We start from the raw sequence: 21,825 nt of genomic DNA on the forward strand, positions 1-21,825 counted from the left end.
GCTGCTATTGATTGGGGGTGGGGGGGCGGGGAGATGCAATAAAACAGCAGTAATAAGAGGGGCCAATTTGTGATGAGTTTTGGAGATGGTGGAATCAAGTTGGAAACATGATGTGCTGAGGAAAATGGAGGGTAGCAAAGGCGTTTTACCACCTGATCCTATGCTTACCAAAATTGGTGTCAGAATTTCTTTTGAGTAATAGTACAGGATCAAAGCCTTGTGGAGGAAATGGATGGCCTAAAGCACGAAATGGGCAGCAGCCACGACAGTTATCTGGGAAGAGGTTGTTACGAGCCCCTGTTAACATGGAGAAGCCACATAGGACATGAGAGAGGACAGTATTAGGTAGGTGCTGGAGAGTGTTGTTTCAGCAGCATTCCTTGTTCCACAGATCACAAGGGAGTTTCCATGAATGAGCACCCTGGGTATGGCACTTACTGAAGACATTACAGGAGTGCGTGCATTGGGGGGGCAGGGGATGGTGAGGGAGAGAAGCAGGGAGAGAGCTCATTTTTTTCAGAGAATGGGTGCTCAGCAATTTCTGTGAGAGAGGAACTCCTCTCCCTTGCTAAGCTGATTTAAGCCAAACAGCCAATATTTTAGTCAATTCTGTAGCCTCCTGTTTATGTTTGGCAAGTATTGCAAGCTAACCCTGCATCTGTCAACTTTGTAGCTGAACATTTAGAAAGACAGTGACAAATGAAAGGTCATGAAATTTATGATGTTATTCCTACTTCTGGATTCTTAATCACTTTTGTTAAAAAATCCCATATAAGAAAATGGATGGCAACCTTCCCTTTAGGTCAGAGCAAGATTCCCCAAAAACTTCAGGTTCCCAGTGCAATGTAACAAAGCAGCACATAGTCCTGGCAAAGGGAGCAGGACAGAGACTTCAGCAGCAAGAAGTGTCTCTGTCGCTGCGAAGGAATAGTTTCTTGTCAGGTTTGTAAGCAGGTGTTTTAGTGACAGTAGTTAGGTACACAGTGAGCCTGCCTCATTCGTTTTTGAGGGTGGAAAGACAGCAATAAATTAAGCCATTCTTTAGAATGTAACTGGGGCAGTTGGAATGAACTTTGCAAGCAGTGAAGGTATGGTGCCACAAGGAATAGCACAAATAGTGGTTAGTAGCCCTTATTAGCACACATTTAAAATATCACCTGTGCCTAAAAAGTAGCAGGCACCTTGATAACATCCTCATGGTGAAGCATTTGCAAAGTGGCTTTATTAGAGGCTGCCCGCTATTCACAGTAAGAGCTGCATACTGCCCCTTACTAAACAAGAATATTGTAGATCATGTGTAGTTAAAAAATGCAATTTGTTCCAATGCTGTTCCTGGGTTATTTGCTATGTTTAAAGCGCCCTGGAGTGTTATAAAGTACAAGTGTCTCAAGGTTTACATATTCTAAACCATTCAATAATTTATGGATAGTCACTAGCTTTAAAAAAATTGTTTTCCAGCTTAAGCAATGATGGTAAATATTTCATCTGAAAACAGTGAAGCCTGACATTTACCATAACTTTTTATCTGAAGTGGCATATTCCCTCTCTTCCCTCCTCAGGACCAGTTAGTCAGTGGGCCTAGGCAGTGCTGAAGAGATGTGTGGGGAATAATAGAACAGAAGCAATATGATCAAGTAAATAATAGGGGAACACCCCAGCAGGCTAGCTGTCTACCCCTAAGAAACCTGTGGAGTGGTTTGGTGGTTCCATATTTTTAGTAGGGTTAGGAAAACTTGCCTGAGTTATTTTGGAAGCCTGTGGTATGTTTGCTCACAAAAAAAAATGTCCCTGCAAACTTTAACAAGAAAATGCTGCAGTTACCAGGCCAAAAGACAAACAAAATGATGTAACAAAATAGCTGTTATAAATCAAACCTGTTGGAAACATCCCAGCAGATTTCATGTTGATGTGTAGGGTTGTCAGCTGCTAACAGGGCAAGTGCTGTAGAGTAAAGTGGACTGCAGCATCCAGGTGAAGTTACAAACCATGTCATCCCTGCACATTTCCATCCAGGAACCCAGAGTACAAACATTAGAGGCTCTCTGTTTTTTTACAGAAGTTTTAACAAGTTCTTGGTTTGAAAGTTCATATCACATACATCTAAATAGAGCATAGCAGATACCACTGACAAAGGTCTCCGGATACCACTAGAAAATATTTAGCAAATCCATACAGGTAAGAGTGATTAAACAAAGCAGGATATTCTGTATACATAGTGCAATTGCCTGATGAACATAGCCAGAAAAAAAGGCAAATCTGAAAATTCCCTCACAAATCCGTCTGCCTTTGCTCTTGCAATTGCCATGAGGTTAGCAAAATCCATTCCTCGGTGCTCGGAGCCTTGTGACAGCCTATCTGGCTAATCATGTGGAGTACTCCACTGAAGAATTCTTGCCCCCTGGGCTGGGAAAGCAGTTAGCAGCGGTATAAACAGAGACAGAGGGCATGTTACATCAACCCCCAGTGATCAGTGGGGTTGCCGTAAATTATGGTTTGTTTTTCAGATCCAGGTGATAGTTTGCCTTTAAAATTAAAAATAAAAATCTGTGCAGGTATCATCATTCCTTTTTAAAAGTGGATGTAAACCCTTAGCACATATACATCTCAGCATGGGCATGGAAGGAGTAACTCCAAGGATAAACGGTTCCAATCCTTCCCAGTGAGGCTTTAAAAGTTTGCAATTGCCAAGAGATTTTAAACACATTGCATGGGGATCTCGCCATCAGGCACCAAAATGCTGCATTGTGTGTTCAGAAAAGAATTTCTTCCTGTAGCCATCTGGAGTCTTCACATTTGTTCTCATCAGCCAGTGTGTAAGATGGACAGTTAAGTGCATAGCTTAATGAGGAGCAAGGTTTAAAAACAGGAGCCATGTCAAACTGCTTGTAGGTCTGCAGTGTTGAGCACTGGCAGGTCCCATTCACAATCACTTGTTACCAGGGGAAATGAATCCTGGGGCAGTAGAGTACAGGGGAAGAGAGTTTTATTTATTTTTTTTAAATCAGAAGGATAGTTGTAGTTCAGAGCTGGAGTACAGTGTGTCCCTCTGAAAATCTTCTCTCATCTGCAGAGCTTGTGAAGTGTAGAGACCAAATTATATTTCACCTGTTAGGCATCTACGTAGACATCAGTGCTCAAGATGATTCTACCTCAGGAGCGGCCAGTCCGTCACATGCATGGGTGGCACGTGGCAGTTCAGGGAGGGGACAAGCAGCACAGTGGCAGATACAGCAGGAAGCAGAAAGAACAGGAGATGGAACAGAAAACACAGGGAAGAAAGCAGAACAGCGGTTTACACAGGGGGAGGGAATTGGAGTATTACTCAGAGAGGGCGCAGGGGTAATTTGTAGTTCATCTGCCAAAAAGGTTGCCCCCCTTGTTCTGTTATCCTGATTGAATCCCTAAAAAACAGTTATGCAGAAGATGGGTAGGTCTCTTCACTGTTTATTTGGGACTCACTCTTCAGGTTTGATGATGGCATGTTACACAAAAGTAGAAGTAGGAATGGATTTGTCAGGATTGAACAGGGTAGAATAGAATTGCATTTAGGTGCCTAAGTCAATTTAGGTGCCTAATAGTTGGAAGAGATTTTGGCCCTATCTATTGATGGCTAGACATGGTATTTAGAGGTTTACTTTTGGGAACTGGCTTGTAGGTAAAGTAAATACGCATTAGAACAATGGTCCAAGGGAACAGCAAGGGTTAATTGATTTCTAAAAGTCTGTTTGTGGCAAAGTTTCCTTCGAGGTCTACTGTGTCTGACACAGGCAAGCAGCAAGCAGACACACAGGCTGGAAAACTGAAGACATATACCACGCTGTTCTATAACAGAGATCTGGGACTCTGCCATGTTGGCCAGGTTACAGTGACCAGCTGCAAAGCCCTTGGGATTTCCAGTTTTGTGAACAGACTACATTAGGAGACTGGTAAATAACCAAATTAAGATGTGTGCTATCACTGTGCATCAATAAAATTTGCCTATTATTGAACAGAGAGGCCGTGGGTTTGGGTCCACCCAAAACAAGGTATCATAAATCCAGTGTCAACATCTAGAGAGGCCCTTTCACACGTGCTCTGGGAGTGGGGCAGGTGCAGGGGGAAGGGGGGCACTGCTTTCATTAGAGTGGCTTCCAAGAGCAGCTCTAATCAACGCACTGCAGCATCTCATGCATCAGTGTCCCTGCGCTTCAAAATGATGATAGGGGGCGCTTGAATTAAAGCTTGTTTGACTAATCAAGCCTGGTCCAACACACTATAATTACAGCATGTCCAAGCAGCCTCTGTGCTCATGCACAGGCACCCTATAATTCTAAGGAGTCCAGTAGTGACACTGGGGAAAAGATAGACTCTTGGTTATCAGTTTCTTATATGGAATTACAACCTGACTATAATCTTGCTTTTTAAAAACACATGGATAGTCCAGAGTACTCGTCCTCAGCAATCTACTTCTTTAATTTCTAGGAAATGTGAACAAGGCTGAGAAAGCCATTTTCTATATCAAACTAATACAACACAATATATATCCATTTCTGCTGGGCATTTATATCAGTTACAATGCAACAACTATTATGTCATATGCCTAGTAACCCTTTTACAAAGGCATAACACTTAAAATATTTCTACAGACTTGCTGGCAACAAGCATCAGAGACAAAAATGCATATATCCAGCATTCTAGCTTTGTAAAGTTTAAATCATCTTATTCCTAAAAGGCATCATTCCAAGAGCCCCGCTTTTGCTAGAGCTAGCTGTTTAAAACCGCAGAATAACTGAGAGAAGGTTTCAAAGTAAAGAAAGTTTGAGAGTTAACTCAAAGAATACTTATTTGTGAGCTACATCTGTACTAACACATTTTTCACCTCATGCTCTAGGGTTGTTGCAACTCATGTAGACTAAAGGAACTGTGTTCCTAACCAAACTCTATAAATGCTTTCATGGCTTGGCTGAACTTAGACAAGAAATAAAGTATCCAGCTGAATGGTACACATTAGATCTGCTGTACAATTGGCATAACACACAACAATATATGTCACATTGTTTGAAAGGTTTATTTCTATCTTCATAAATAGCAATCTAAACCTTGCACAAGGCACCACAAATTAGATGAAGTCTTGTGTTTTAGAATGTTTTAATCTTTTGAAGTAAATGAGAATCTAAAAACAAATATTTGCCAAATACAAGCCAGCATTTAAGGCAGGTACCGTAGATACAGTGCATGTTTTTTTTTCTCCTTAACTTCATTTATTCAAAGAAGCAGCATTTCCTAGAAGTGCATCATACAAACAGGAATCCAAATATCAGCAAGTCCATGGTAGGCACCCAGTCTTGAAGTTTCATTGTATATGTCATAAAATGCCAAAAATACCTCCATAAAGTGCAAAGACTATGGATAATAACACTTTCTTCCCAGCATTTTGATACCAGTAACATAATACAATGACTAAACATTTTTAAATGCGATTTCTATTACAAAAAACATGTTTCACATAAAAGCTTCATAATACAATCCAGAAAGAGAACTTGTGCATGTACATATCTAAAAAGTTGAAACTGTACTATCAGACTTAGATACTCTGTGTGCATAATGTACATATTATATTATTAACTACAAACACGCACTAAGTTTATGACTATTTTACATGTGCCATCAAAATCATTCTGCCTTGAGCACCATGATCTCCACTGAGTATACTGAAATGATAATGTGTGATATCCAATATGCACTCACTTTGACAATATAATCCTCTTTTGAATGTTACCTGTAAAATCATCTTATTCTTAGCTTCCACGCCCAACCCTCCCCCACAAACAGAGTCTGATATTAGTGTCTTGCAAACATAAGCACATGTCAGATGTGGACAAATACATTCATGGTGCTGAACCCAAAGAATAATTGTAAGAATTTCACAGTGATCTGGTTAAGGAAGCACAAAGACCAATGATTACACTTAAGAAGAAAACTGCCTTAAAACTCAACTGAAGCTTAACTGATATATGATGAAAAGCTAAAGGAATGAAATATTAGACTGATCAGAAAGTGGCTCTTTCCCAACTAACAGCAAAAACCTACAGCTGTAATTTTAGGACTTGCTGACTGCAGCAGCCTGTGAGGTAGGTGGCGACGGCTTAAATCGAGGTAGGTAAAGTCCAAATTTGTTTTCAATGCCTGCAAATGTGGCCACTGCTAATTTATAACCACCCACGTGGTCTGGGTTTGGAGCAGGTAGCGTGATCCTTGATTTGGGAACTGGCTCTGATCCAGCTGGTTTTCTGTAAAATAAAATTTAAAAAATGTTCAATTCCTGTAGTATAAAAAGAGCACACACCAAAATCTCTAACAGTTTCATGTATAGCACCAGAAGTCCTACAGCCACCTGGCAGAGAGGTATGGTACAATGCAATGAGAAGATATTTTTAAAATGTTGTCATGCAGTTAACTGTTTGCATTCTTATCAAGATGGAAGAAAGCCAGGGGAAATTCTGTACTGCATCAGTCAATAAGGCTGCAGTGAACTGATGTCACATCCTGGATCCAGAACCTAGTTTCACATGGCAGGGTTGATCTTCACGATGGCGGTGTAATCAATGTCCTCAAAGGCTTATATTATGAGGCTGCCTCAAGACAGTTGGCTTTTGTTGCATTTGATGCAACTGAAACGATATTTAATAATGGGAATTTCAGATCCCCTGTGCTGCAAACAATCACAGCTGCACATGTGCAAGTCATATCATTTCAATTACTTCACTGACATCTACAGCCCTCTTGACAATAATATCAACAGCCCAATCACATGCAGAACCCAACAAAGACTGAATGATGGTGCATTGCTCTCTACTAAGTAAAGCAGCTTGGAGTAAAGCAGAACTCCCAATTTCTACTCCTGGTTCTCCCATTGATTCATAGAACCCTATAAAGTTAGGGTTGGAAGGGACCTCAGGAGGTCATCTAGTCCAACCCCCTGCTCAAAGCTTTGTCTAGCCAGGTCTTAAAAACCTCCAAGGATGGAGCTCCCACCACCTCTCTGGGCAACCTGTTCCAGTGTTTTACTGTTGCAGTGATTCACTCAGGATCTCCTCTTATACTTGCATGGGTCCGAAGTATATAACGGGTACTGCCCTTCTTGTGAAATGGGTATAAAAAGGCTTTTCTAATTTGCAGAAGTGTGGCAATATTTATTATTTCCAAAACCTTACCTTACTTGCAAAGCTTTCTGTAACCATAGGTCTTATTAAAAGGGCAAGGGGCACAAGGGTGAACTCCTGTAGAGCCCGGGCCCAAAAGATATAGATAGATAGATATACTTACACTCCCCCAAAATCAACGTAAAACCACCTCTGCAGCAGCTCATAAGTCACCAGAGTTACACCAAACTGAGGGGAGGATCTAAACACACGAGCTTAAAAGAAAAACAAAACTGTATGTGAGTAACAAAAGCTAGTTATCAAAGCAAACTGGCTCCTGCTTCCTCGGCATTGGTTTACACCAGCAGTCAACAAAATTTTCCATTGGTGGGTTGAAATGACCTAGCTTGGTGCGCTGATGCTAGGACATGGTTGCTACCACTGCTTCTCCCTACCATCACACACAGAGGAAGGGCCCCTGCCACATCTCCCCAGTACTGAAGCCCCCCAGCTCCATGGGCCAGATCCAGCAGCTCTGTAGGCTGTAGGTTTCCAACCAGCTATACACACCTCCAGCTCCTTTCCACAAAGCTTTCGGACCTTCCTCTCGCAGGATCTTGACAAAGCAGTCTACAACGCCACTGTAAGTGGTTTGTCCAGCGCGAGCTGCCACCTGTAGCCTTGTCTTTATAACATCAGCAGGGGTCACTAAAGAGGCTGCAGGCATGCCTAAGAAGGGGAGGAAAACAAAAATCAGACAAGTATCCGTAACTGGTTACACATGTAAACAGTAATGCTCAGACTAAAGCTAAAGACTCTTCAACTGACTCTTCAACTTATCACCAGCAGTACTTTGTAGAGTGTTGGAAAGGTCTTGCATGCATCAGGCATGTCTTTCCTGCACTCATGAATAATACCACACATGCGCTGTCTCTGTCATTAGTTTCTTTTGAACTGGAAATGGATTTGGCACAGTTCACCCACAGTGTGTGTGCATGTACATGCATGTATTAGCAAGTCTTTGGTTACCACTGATTGCTCATATAGCCCATGTGCTGGTCATTACTGGGATTCACTATGATAACATACTTTCATGGCAAGTTAACTATGCCTTCCATTCTTGTATCTGAAAAATGAATATGCACTAGCCCTTGTGGAAATGACTTCACTCTAAATAACTATTGGGAGATGCACAGAGAAGTTTTCAGGACAAACCAGAAGCTTGTATAGCTAATATATTCAGAGTTTTTGGAGGTGAAGTCGATCTTTCCCTTCCCTTTTGACGCCGCTTTGTGGTTACTGGCATTCTCACTGCACAATACACTGGAAAGCACGTTCACACTCACACTCACGTACACCTTAAATAATCTAATGCAGAAATGTCAGAGAGAATTTTGCACACAAATCAGCAAGATGCAGAAGCTAAGGTTTGAAAGGGCTCATTTTTCTCATTAGGAGTTGCAGTTTTCAAGGGACAATGTTTGGAGGAAGATTTAAAATTTACCCTGGCAGATGATCAGAATGCAACAAATATTGAAATACCAATGAGTGATATTTCTAAAGTCATTCCTATCCTAACCATCACTGTCCATGTTTAGACTTTTTTTTAAAAAGGCAGTGAGACTGTATTCAGAAGACACTGTCTCTTATGGTTTTATTATTTTCCATTCTGCATCTGTTCCAAACCAACTTGGTCAGACACAGATGCATAAATCTCCTTTGCTTCTTTTTAGGCTTAATAATTCTGTAACAACTTCTGTCCAAACCAGCATGGTTTGGCTTTAAACATCACCACACCTTCTAGCAGGCTGCTCTGAAAAATATGAGCATAAATATGTACATGTCACTAAAATGAACTCCTCCTGCTCTCCATAATTCCAGCTAACACCACGCACGAACACACATGTACCCACCCTAAAACTCACATTTGTAAAAATGGTAAGCAAAGGCTAAAACAAAGTTTCACATGGACCAGAAATGCTGAATTTCTCCTCTGTGAGATGTATCTTAGTTTTTAGTTAGAAGCTAGACTTCTGTCCTTCAAATTTTTCAAAGAAAACCAAAAGACATACTTAGAAACAATTCTGCTTACTGTACGATGCTGACCCCCATCTCCTTATTCCCCATTTCTTATTCCTAGGGATATTTTGCAGTGAAAAACAAGAGCCAAAAATCTTTAAGTTCTATTTATGAATCACATGAGACTTTGCAGACACATAGGCTGCTTGAAGTCATTAAAAAAAAAGACAACAAAAATGGCGCTTTACTTTAAACTCAGTGCACTCCCACACCAAGCCCACCATATACCCAGAAGAGGCAGCACGTTAGTTGGACTCAGCTCACTTAGCGTCTATATAGACCGGGCACTTTAGTGGGGGGGAAGCAGGGGAGTTGTGCTTTTATCTAATAGCTGACTGAATCAGCTATTAGATAAATGTGCCAAAAAGCGCCTGATCTATATAGACACTATGGAGCCCAGTTGAAGTAATGCGCTGCTCCTGGTAGAACTCAGGTTTTTTTGTTTTTTAACATCTATGAGCAGCCACCAATGCTTACAGGTCCTTGCCCTGAGGAGCTTACAATCAAGATTAGATAAATTACACCACAGGAGATGACATTAAAAAGGGCTGTGAGGAGGATAAGGAAATTCAAGGGGGGGAGATGCAGCAAATTCACTGGAGATCCTTTAGCTGACATCACAAACATCTCAGCTGCAAACACTGTGTCATGAACAGACTGAGACATTGGGTTAAGGAACAAGCAGCCAGGATCAGATCAAATCAAGGATTTCTGCATGTGGCCCTAACAAGAAACAATGAGGAGAGAAATGTAGATAACACAGGCCACATGTGAGAAACATGCACAAAAGATGCATAATGCACATTCAGGCACCTCCAGTTTAACTGTGCAAGGACCACAAAGTGTGTGCACAAGCCTTCCGCAGCCAAGTTAAATTCAGGAACATTTCTGGGTGCACAATTCTGAAAACATAACATTATGCACTGTAAGTCCAACTGGCTCTACATACAATGAGCCACATCCTCAGCTAAGGTAAAGTGGAGCTAGACTGCACTTGAGCAGGCTTGGCTCAATATTTTGGAGGTTTTCATATGCGACCCGTTAATAACAGAACCAACAGGCAGGAATTCTCTCAGTTCATGCCTCATCCCCCAGTTCTTGCAGTCCTTGTTGAGCACTTTCTGGTTACTAGCATCTCTCTAATAAAAGGAATATTGCTTTTGTGAAAAGTGTGGTGCCTCCTACTCCCCCTCTGGACTGCTCCATATGACGACTGTCATGTTGCTAATTCTGTACAGTAGTTTGCTAATGCATGTTGAACTGGAATGGAATTTAGTGAAAGTACTGGATAAAATACACATTATAGTTGGTTTCCTAAACCATATCAGCAACTATAAAGACTGCTTCTGTGGCTGAACTTCAAAGACACAGTTATCTCAGTCTGCAATCACCTGACAATGGCTAGAAAGAGAAAAATACTAAAATCCAAGAAATGACTTGGCTTAAAAAATACCAGCTTATATTTCAGGTCTGTAAATCGGATCTGAAGTTCAAAAATTGTTTTGTTCCATTAAAATGGGTTGGAATTAGCATGAGTTTAAATCCAGCTTTTTTGGCAATTTTTTTTAAAGCATCAGCTATTTGATCAAAGATGATTTTACTGGTGCCAGCTCAATTCCCAGGGACTACAAGGCACTGCAAAAAGAACAAGTACAAAGAGCTGAAGGTATACCCTTCAACAAGACAAACTCCCTACTTGGTATGTCCAGAAGCTTCCAGGCTGCCTGAAGTCTTGGGTGTACAGAAATGCTGGTTTACACAATCATGCATCTTCAGGAGGCAGGTAAGTCCCCTGCATAGCTCTCTACAGCTAAAAGTCTCCAGGGAGAGGAAAGCCTAAAATACAAAACTTGTTACTACATTCTAAATTTGTCACCTGCATCCGCTGAATTCATTTCTATTCCTCTTCCTCCTTTCCCACCCTCACTTGGGCTTTGCAACTCACAGTACTTACAACCCAGGAAGGAGGGAACTCTTCTGTGCTGCTTATGGAAGTCTATTTACCTATAAGCCACTAACATGAAAAGAAAAAAAAAACTGTTTCAAGAGGTCTCCTGAGAGTCCTCCTGCTTGTTATAGCTTTATCTATGGTCCTTTCAACAACCCCAGCACACGCTCCAACACTGCACATGTTCTAGAAGGGAAGGCATGCCTTCCATCAGGGGTCCACAGCACAGATCCAGCCTGTGAAGGTGTCATCAGGCCCACGAGGCTTCTCTCAGCCTGGATGACCCCCCTCTGGACCCAGCCTGTGGAACTTGTAGCTGTGGCTGCCAGAGCTGCTATTTTGGTACATGCCACTACCCAATGGGTAGATGCTGCTTCTCCTCACCCTGCCTTACCTACTACAGAATTTCTGTTTTTCAGTCGCTTTGGGAGACTCACATTTCTTGCAGTCAGCATCAGGAAACGTGGATGCCAGTTGCATCAACCAGCTCCACAGGCAAGATCTGGAGGTAGGTTGTCTGGGCTGAAAGAAGCCCTACAGGCTAGATGACCTGCCAGCATATGACCTGCCAGGTCATTTTAGCCTGCCGTAGGATGGTGGAAGGAGGAAGAATAGAACTTGACAATCCCCACCCTCAGCAAGGCCAATATGTCAATAGGTCTGCAATGAAAATCCAGGAACTAGTCTAAAAGAGTCTGGGCCTCCTAATTAGGGCATGAGCTGAGCAGCAGGCCCAGAGGTATGTCTGAGCTAAGAAAGGACATCCTCACATCCATTCTCTTCAGTGCTGACACTGGTCAGACTAAACAATCAGTAGTCACAAGCAGAAGACAGAACTGTCAGTACTGCAACACGAGTGCCTGCATTTTCAATTCCTGCCTTTCAGGAGTAGAACAAAATAAGCCAGGAGGATTGTCTACTGTGTTTTTATTTTTCTTATCCTTTGTGCATATCCCAGCATCTGCTTTTTCTGAGCAGCTTCCCAGGCAGCAGGCGAGAGAAAAAGCAGAGATTTCTGATCTGTGATTTTATACAAACTCCCTCTTAAATGCAACACAGCAGGATAGAAACAGGCCTATATAATCTGTCTTTTCATTCTATGCAAAGCACAGGGAAGCCTTTTTCGTGACTATTACATTTCTATTACAGGTTGTAATAATTGGGGCTCAGCTATTGGATGGATTTTTTATTCATGATTTTGCTTATGCTACCTTAAGTATATACTGACTTCAGGTAACTAGGGATCAAAATAATCAGAAATATTTTAATCTTTTTTTTCTACATGAAAGTGAATATAAAACATGCATGCACACACACACACACACACATGTACACCAAGATGCTGTGTGGGATACTGTGGTCAATGACTGGCTTCTACCATGCTGTCACAGTCTGCCTGTGGCCTGCTTAGATGCTTATGTAATATATTTAAATTTCTTTTGATCACAAACAATTCAAGTGTGAAAACTCTACTTTCATAAACAACCTCTGCCACAGCAATTTATCCAATCAACTAACGAAAACAGACAACAGTATGATAATTCTGTCATACCTTGTTCAGTTATCATTAACGTGGCAAAATTCAAATCTCTCTGCTAATACAAAAGGTAATTTAAGATTTGTGATGTACTGATCATGCTCAATGGTAATGTGAACTCATTTGAATCTCTTCTACATACTGCAATCTAATACCTAAAGGTTAGCACCTCATATAAAAGATATCTGTGCAACATCTACATAGGACTTTCACCATTTGGATAAAGAATTGCACCTTGGCTCCTGTGCTCCACAGAAGGTTTTCAAGGCTTCAGCAATGTCACCTGCATTAGTAAATAGATTTCTGTAGTATCTAGGCACGTCGGTAGGCCATGTCATGAGGAATAAATGCACGTACCAGCTATTGATCCAGCCAGGAGCAAATTTCCAGGGCCAATCCTCCCATCTTCATTTGTAAGTGCAGACTTCAAGTGAGCGTAACAGGGGAAGTAAATAGCTGAGAAGGGGATGTCACGCAGAAAACATGCCTTAGCACCCTGTGTTAAAAAATGGGGGAGATCTGATTAACACTCAATAGTGGAGACTAGAGACTTAAACAACATCCTGATTTTTCCTCCCCACAGCAAGGTACCTAGAAGAAAAAGCAATTTTTTTTCAAAATTGCATGAAATAGTGTTGTCCATTTCATCCCATCCAGAAGTTTGTGTATTATTTGCTGGCTCAATAAATGTTATTACTGTATCTACCTCATTTATTCTTTATTCTCTCTGTTCTTAATATTGTAGTTATTTGCCAGGAACAGAGGAAAATGCCATCTATTTGGGTAAACTCTTATAACTTCCTCTGAAGAACCAAAAACTATTGAAACTTTAGCCATCTACACCCTGGCATGAAATGTAGGATGTTTGATACCAGACCTAAATTCCAGGACTCTTTGCTACCTTACTCTCTTTTACGTAATTACTTTGCAAAAGTATAATAGGTCAATCTGTACATAGTATATTTTTTCATTCATCAGTAATGCATGCTAAGAGGAAGAAATTAATCAAATTGCTAAATTTATTAAATTAATTAAACGCTGTCACCTATGATAACGGGATAATGTACTTCTAATCACCATTCTTACATAAGCATGCTTTTATACCAGCAGGACAATGTACACACCACTTTCTAATTGTGATTTTTATTTTAGCAACAAGATCTTGGATATGCTTTGCTTTCAAACAAAGGAAATAAAGCTCTGACCGACAAAGGAATCTGCCTAATAGATGCAAGTCACAGATGTGAAATAACCATTTTATTTAAAAGAAGATGAGAAAGCAATGAGCTAATGCCCAAGTTCCAACAGTAAAAAGATATATCCCATGTATTTTTATATCAGTACAGAATTCCAGCAAAGAGTTCAAGAACACCAAGGCTCCAGTTAGAATAAACGTGGCTAGTAGATTTGGAAAGAGGGAAAAACTTCCTAGGATTAAGAGAGAAAACTAGCATTCAGGGGGAAAGATACTCCACATGGTTATCTAGAACTCCTATCCCTCTTGCCCTGAAGTTATTTCTCCAGATTTACTATAGAACTTTTCAGTTCCCGTCTTCTTATCCTTCCACCAGGCACCAAGCTGCTCTTCTAGCTTGCTGGATTTATCTAAGTCCTTAAACTGAATCTGAGTTCTCAGTTTGGAATGCACTGAGTCCACTGTGGCATCATCTCTTACCCGGCAGTTTCACAATGGGACAGATGCTTGAAAAGAAACTCCTGCCTTGCACCAGGCAAGGTAAAAAAGAAAAGGCAGGGGGGAGACAGAAATCAAGAACAGAGGTCTCACAGAAGTCACCCTGCTGTCCAATGGGGGCAACGTGTTTAATCAAGTTTAAAGATACTAAGGGTAACTCAGGAAGCTGGTGAGCATCATAGCTCTGCCCCTCTTTGAGAGCTCTTGGCGCTTTGGTGAAGTGCCCGATGATTGGAAGAAGACCAATATGGTGCCTATCTTCAAGAAAGGGAGGAAGGTAGATCTGGCAAACTACAGGCCCATCAGCCTGACCTTTATCCTGGGGAAAGGCTCGGAAAAGATTATCAAGGAGGCCATCCTTAACAGACTAGCTGAAGGCAATATCCTGAGGGATACCCAGCATGGGTTTGTTGTGGGTAGGTCTTGCTTGACCAATCTCATTTCCTCTTATGACCAGGTGACCCATCACCTGGACAAAGGGGAAGAGATCGACATCGTATACCTCGACTTTAAAAAAAAAACCTTCAATGTGGATCACCTCTTGGTTAAACTGGCTAATTGCGGCCTTGATGTCACCATAATCCACTGGCTGGGGAACTGGCTCTGCGGTAGGACCCAGAGGGTGGTGGCTGATGGGAGCCAACCGTCTTGGTGTGCTGTGACCAGTGGGGTCCCACAAGGCTCTGTCCTAGGGCCTATACTGTTTAACATCTTCATCAATGATGTGGACATTGGTGTCAGAAGCGGACTGGCCAAGTTTGCCGATGACACCAAACTCTGGAGTAAAGCATCCACACCTGAGGACAGGAGGGTGATCCAGGCAGATCTGGACAGACTCATGAAGTGGGTGGACAAGAACCTGATGGTGTTTAACGCCGAAAAATGCAAGGTTCTCCACCTTGGGAGGAAAAACCTGCAGCATGCATATAGGCTCAGTAGTGCTACGCTGGTTAGCACTACAGATGAAAGGGACTTGGGGGTCATGGTTGATCACAAGATGAACATGAGCCTTCAATGTGATGCTGCGGCTAGTAAAGCGAGCAAAACGCTGGCTTGCATCCATAGATGCTTCTCAGGCAAATCCTGGGACGTCGTTCTCCCGCTGTACTCGGCCTTGGTGAGGCCGCAGCTGGAGTACTGTGTCCAGTTTTGGGCCCCACAATTCAAAAAGGATGTGGAGAAGCTTGAGAGAGTCCAGAGAAGAGCCACGCATGTGATCAGAGGTCAGGAAAACAGACCTTATGATTAGAGGCTGAGAGCAATGGGGTTATTCAGCCTGGAAAAGCGCAGCTCAGGGGTGATCTGGTGGCCACCTATAAGCTTATCAGGGGTGCTCATCAGGATCTGGGGGAACAACTGTTCACCAGAGCCCCCCAAGGGATGACAAGATTGAACAGTCACAAACTCCACTGTGAGCAGTTCAGGCTGGACATAAGAAAGAACTTCTTCACTGTCCAAGCCCCCAAGGTTTGGAACAGACTGCCACCGGAGACGGTCCAAGCACCCACTTTGAACGCCTTCAAGACACATTTGGATGCTTATCTTGCTGGGATCCTATGACCCCTGCTGACTTCCTGCCCCTGGAGCGGGGGGCTGGACTCAATGATCCTCTGGGGTCCCTTCTAGCCCAAATGTCTATGAAATCTATGATACACCTGAACACAGTTATGAACTATCCTACAGTGAACTACTAAAGAAAACATTCCTTGTAAAAACCAAATACTCCTAGCAGAAAGATATACAAAACATCAGAATAATTGAAAGGCGAGAGGAAATATAGGCACTGGTCCAGGAATTACTGTGGCAAAAAATTCAGTCCCTGAAAGAGAATGGAGGTGGCTTGGTCACAGAGAGTGGATCCAACATTCGGAGAATGCCTCAACAATAACTAGAGTTTATGACCAGAATGTACCATTAGAGCATCAAAATCTGACCTCCAATATATTGTAAGCCATTACATTTTAGCAATTTATCTATAAAGTGAGTCACTAACTTTTCTAGGAATAAAAAGTGTATTTCCCAGAATGGCATCCAATCTTAATTTACGGATATTAACAAACTAAAAACCCACCCCTTCCTTGACAATTTGTTCACTGATTAATCAGTATTACTTAAAAAGTTGTGCCTAATTTATTTGAATTTCTCTGGCTTATAGTTCTAGCCATTGGTTCTTGTGAAGAAAGGCATAACAGTGTTGATAAGCCCTTTAAGTACCTGCTTTTTTATATGGTGCAATCATGTGGTAACACACTACTGTTAGTGATGGGTTGAGCAGACACTAGGTGCCCTGTGGAGTGAGCACTTAAGTTTTTAAAGCTACTTGTAACCCCCATGTACGTGATCTTTAATGTACGCAGGTGGTAAAAGTCGTACAGTACACATCTACATTCATACCAAAAAAGCCTGCTTCACATTTCCCTAATCTTCACATATATATTTCTCTCTTTTAAACTGAGTTCTATGTGAAGAGATTTTACCATGATCAAATGCTTGCCTTAGTCGCATTTACTTTACAGGCAACCTTCATAACCTTCTGTTATAAAATTTACATAAAAGGAACATGTCTTTTTTAATATACTTTTCCCAAGATAAATTACTGACCTGCTTTTCCCTTGAGTTTCCTACTCTTACTTTCTTTGCTATCATTAAAACACGTTTCACATTTTCCTCTGGCCTATCCTTTATACTCTGAAATATTTCACTTACTTAAAATAACTTGTAATGTATTAATTTCCATAGCTATAATGGAATCTCAGCCCAATCTGAACTGCTAACTTTTTTCTACTTGCTAAAGCACACTTTTTTCAAGACAGAAACAGTATATTTTCAATACCACTCCCAGCCCCCCCCAGTACTAAGTATCCAGGTACAGAGACAAAAAAAGCCCATCAACTAAGATGGCTTAAGTGTAAATAAAGTTGGATCAAAAGTTGGATCCACTTTAATAACAACCCATTTTGGCTCAGTTCCAATATCACAACAGTCTAAAGTTTCTCTCATCGTTCTGTTTAAAGTCTGGGAAAGCATGTTTAAAAGCAAGCTTCATTTAACTTTAAGTTAATCATCCACAACTAGCCTAGGCCAATTAGGAAAGCTTAGGGAGATTGGCCACAGTATCTTGAAATGCAAAAGAAACATTTATTTTACTTCTCACACCTTTTTGATGTGGACAGCGTGTTGAAAGCCAAAGGGAGTTTTAATCAATCCCCAGCAAGTTGTTAGGATCATCCACCTGAGTTTATTCTGGCAGCCAGGGCACAGACCTGCCAGGCATGAAATTGTTGGGAGATGCTTCACACCGCCAGCATGAGCCTCCCTGATGTAACTGCCAGTTGGCTCTCATCTTCAATCTCTTTAACAACATTAAAGCTCTTAATCTTGGAGAGAATCTCCTTGAATAAACCAATAGAGAAAAAGAATCCTTGGTTGTCCAATGATTCTGAGAAACAAATCCAAAGTCAGAGCTGGGGCAGGTTCTTTAGCATGCTAATTCCTGCTTATTCCAGCTCTACCTGCAAATAAGGCTCTAAACAAACTACTTCTACTACAAGGGGAGGGTAATTACACTGACAAAGGCACCTCTGTGTCGGGTTGGGCACAAGGAGCCGGCAGGTCTGGGAGACGCAGGCTTAACCTAGTCTCCTGCAGTGAATGCATATTGTCTAGTGGAAGGGGGAAAAATGCCAGACTGGGGGGACCTAGCAGTATTCAAGACAACAGTGGTGCACCTTGTCTGAGAGGGTTATTTAATGCTTCTGGCACCTGTACTTACAGCCACCCCCTCTTTTTCTCCCTTACAGGTTTAGAATTTATTTGGCATGTATAATTGTTATTTTGATCCTATAGCTACAAACAATAGGCAGCATGTCATTTCTTGATCAGTATGCATTCTTCTTGGTTTTTGCTAGTGACTTAACCCTTCGGATTCAGAACTGTAACACCGGCCTGTAGCGAGGCTTTGGTCCAGAGACAGCTACAGTCAGTGTTACAGCAGTAGGCATTATTTTCCCAGGGCCCATACTCATCCCTATCTGACAACTGCATTGTGCTAAAAGTTACAGTAAATGTCTGCTCATGTGCATTTAAACCAATAAATGGAAGTAGAAACCTCTAGTTATTAAAGATGGGGGGGGGGGGGGGGGGGGGGGGGGGGGGGGAGAGAAATGCTGAAACACAAATGCTTTGTGAAGGGAAAAAAAGTTACCAGTGTTCTTTACTATAATGAGAACTGCTTGATTATTTTTAATACAACTGTTTGAACTACATGTGTGCACATATGAAAACCAGCGGGACAGATGCTGACTATACTCCAACCTGCCCTAAACTTTTAGCAAAAGTTCGTGATTCATGTGTTTATTCTACTGTTATAAGCACACTATTTCAGAGAGCGAAATACTTCTCCTTTCAGAGCTATCAGGTGAAAGCTTGGCATACAACCTGTCAACTGAGTTCAGACTTCCTGTCTCAATTCTCTGATCTATAAAGTGGCAAAAAACAAAACAAAACAAAAAACCCCATCACGTTAAACAGCCTAATATTTGGAAGCTTTTCAGACAAAATCTTGGTTCCAGAAGTACAAGCCTTTTCCATCAGTCTGAGGAGAATGAATTAAGTCCATATTAAATACCTTCCAGTCTTTAATTGTGATTTAATATGGTGCCACAGTAATTTATTCTGTCGCTAAAGAATCTTTTAATGTAATATTATTTATCTTTTTAGGTAATTATACGCCATTACTTTGCATGGCACTTTTGCTTCAGAACACAGAATAGCATGCCTCAGTACATTACATAGGAAGATTCTTTGCAAAAGAAATCATATTTTGTGCTACATGGTGTTGAATATATGTAGAAATTTTTATATGTGATATTTTATATAGTCAATAGAGTGAACAGACTATGCACTCCATAGATTTCAATAAGCCTTTATGAATACCACTGTGAAATGTAACACCAAAAGATAGCAGACAGTAAAGTTATGCTTGCTGAGACTTGTAATATGACCTCAAGTGCTCTGTCTATTGTGACCTGCATAAATGAAACCTGTTAAAAACACTAATGTAGCAACAAGTACCTTTCTCTTCCTTTTGCCAATGCAAACAATATTGTGTCAGAACAAGTGCTTACTCTTCTTGCTTGGGACACAGTTTTGGCTATATCCTTAACACTAATTGGCATCTGCAGAACATCCAACTATGGTAGCTGCAGAATAATTTACCAGAAGCAGACTGCTGCCTTGATACTTTTTCCTATGACAATTACTGGCAGAAATAACAATTGGAAGAAATAAGTTCTCTCAATATAGGCAATACAATGTTGGCCTCCACAAAGGAGCAGCTGGGATGTCCTAAATCACAGTCATTCTAAACTTAACATGCAGATATTGGGGCGGGGGGAATGACAGATAAATATCTGTCTGAGAGTCAAGTAAGTGCAGGGCTCAACCTGGCAGCTGACCAACACTACACTTGTACATTGAGGCTCCTTATTCTTGAAACAAACTTTGTTTTAAGCTATCAAATAAGAGAAAAATTGAGATCTCCAATGATGCTGCTTTTCCAACAAAGATTTGATTTTAACTCCTCTGATATTTATTAGCTAACATGGAAGTGGATAGACAGTGAAAGAAACAAACTCCCTTGTCCATAAGATTCTTTGATGTACTTGTAGATACATTTTTAAGCACAGGCACATATTTGGGAGAAGTGGATGACAGATGTCAGTTATCTGATCAAGACCTGTAACCAGTCAAGAAGTATGCAGAAGGAAAGTACTCATCATGTGGAACACCGAGCTAGATAGTGTCAGGAAACCTGCAATACAGGTCACCAGTCGTATGGATGCAGTATGGGGTTTATGTAGTATTTCCTTTGTTGATTTGCAGATATGAAAAAAACTATTTATTCATCTCTACCTAAAAGTCTGCTTTGTCAATGCTTTAAAGGAATGTCCACAACATCTATAACCTGCGTTGGATCTTTCTGACTTAAAACATAGAAAAAAGTTTCAGAAGTGGAAATTAATAAAAGTACTCAGCCAAAGAATAGGGGATTTTGTCAAGTTACGTATGAATTTGCATGGTGAAGATAGGATCAGTATGCATGCTTCTCTGGTTCCTCAGGCTGAAGTTACAGATAACAAAAATACATTCCTCTAAAGGAGAAGGAATACTTTAGCGCACATTGTTTGCTACCGAGGATGCCCAGCAAATCTTCTTTAGGTCTGGTAACTGTGTTGCTCTTTTGTTTCCAAAAATATATGTGGAGTTGACTACTATGCATTTGCACTAATGTGGTATATATCAGGCAAAATAAATAAATAAAACCTCTTTCTGAGCCAACCCATGAAGGACTTGCTCAATCACTTAAGGAAACCTTTTCCTGCATAAAAGAACTAAGCCAAGCAGGTGCCAGGATTAGAACGATGTTGCAATCATGATGGTACATGTCTTCTTTCTGACGGAAGAAAGAAGATTCTAATTTGCAAGTCTTTTTTAGATTTCTCCTTACAATCCAATACGACAGTACTAATCCAGGAAACAGCACAAAAGCAACACAAGAGAAACTGAAAAGCCAGCATGAAGCAGACTGGTGGATCCTTCTGCAGTAAGGCATTTGTCATCTTCCAATACAGCAGAGCGAAACTGAAGTAAATTGCAGTGCTTTAGATCCATCACTCCATTTACAAATGACCTCATTTACTGGTCACTGTTTTACCCATTCTAATTCACCATAGTTGAAAAATCCCTTAATATATTCATGCTCCTCCCACTCTAAAGAAATATGGAAATATAACAGTTTCAACTTAACAGCACAGCTGTCGTGGTTTGATTCCATGCCATTCAAATTACATAACATCACACCATTTATCTCATCTGAATTGAAACTAATGTTTTCGCACTGCCTGCGGTAAGAGGCATCAGTAGATAATTATTGTTGAGGACTTTCACAGGCCAACTTCACTGTCAAGTGTTGCACTGGAAGTGGGAGAGGATCCATTCCTCCCACTCCAAAGGATGAACTAGAAGGAAACCCTGGAAGTGCAAACTCAAGAAAAAACCTGTCTCTGCAGGAAAAGTCCATAAAAGGACATACAAACTTACCTCCTTTAGCCTTCCTTAGAGCACCATTTTGCTGTAACTTTCCCAGAAACACCACCAACAATGCTAGTTACAAGAGAGTTCAGTGCAGATTACTGAGATGGTAACTCTGATATCTCATGAGGCTAGGTATTGTATAAAAAATTCAGTTTGGAATGGATAACTTCCCCTCCTCACTCACAAAGCAACTGTAGGCCTTCTACAAGGTCAAGCAGAAAGAAGAGCAATGTTATAATGCTGAGAACAGAGCTCTGAAATAACATGGGTTTTTTGGTTCAATGGCTGGATTAAAAACATTGGGAAAAGAGTTCAGCCTAAATCAAACTGAATTTTTTTTTTTTTTTTTTTT

The 21,825-nt window shown here is 41.0% G+C and overlaps 1 protein-coding gene across 1 annotated transcript in view; it reads right to left on the reverse strand.

Moving 5' to 3' along the window:
• Positions 1 to 5,031: 5,031 nt before the first annotated feature.
• Positions 5,032 to 21,825, reverse strand: part of SLC25A13 (solute carrier family 25 member 13) — a 109,862-nt gene continuing 93,068 nt past the window's right edge. The window contains exons 14-17 of the mRNA XM_019508458.1: positions 13,043 to 13,181; positions 7,692 to 7,850; positions 7,306 to 7,396; positions 5,032 to 6,269 (exon numbers count right to left, since the gene is read on the reverse strand). Of these exons, the coding sequence (XP_019364003.1) occupies positions 6,080 to 6,269; positions 7,306 to 7,396; positions 7,692 to 7,850; positions 13,043 to 13,181 (579 nt within the window). The 3' untranslated portion in view covers positions 5,032 to 6,079. The remainder of the gene's footprint in view (positions 6,270 to 7,305; positions 7,397 to 7,691; positions 7,851 to 13,042; positions 13,182 to 21,825) is intronic.

Source organism: Gavialis gangeticus, unplaced genomic scaffold (genome assembly GCF_001723915.1).
Source record: "Gavialis gangeticus isolate Ggan-Ray unplaced genomic scaffold, GavGan_comp1, whole genome shotgun sequence".
Lineage (NCBI taxonomy): Eukaryota > Metazoa > Chordata > Crocodylia > Gavialidae > Gavialis > Gavialis gangeticus.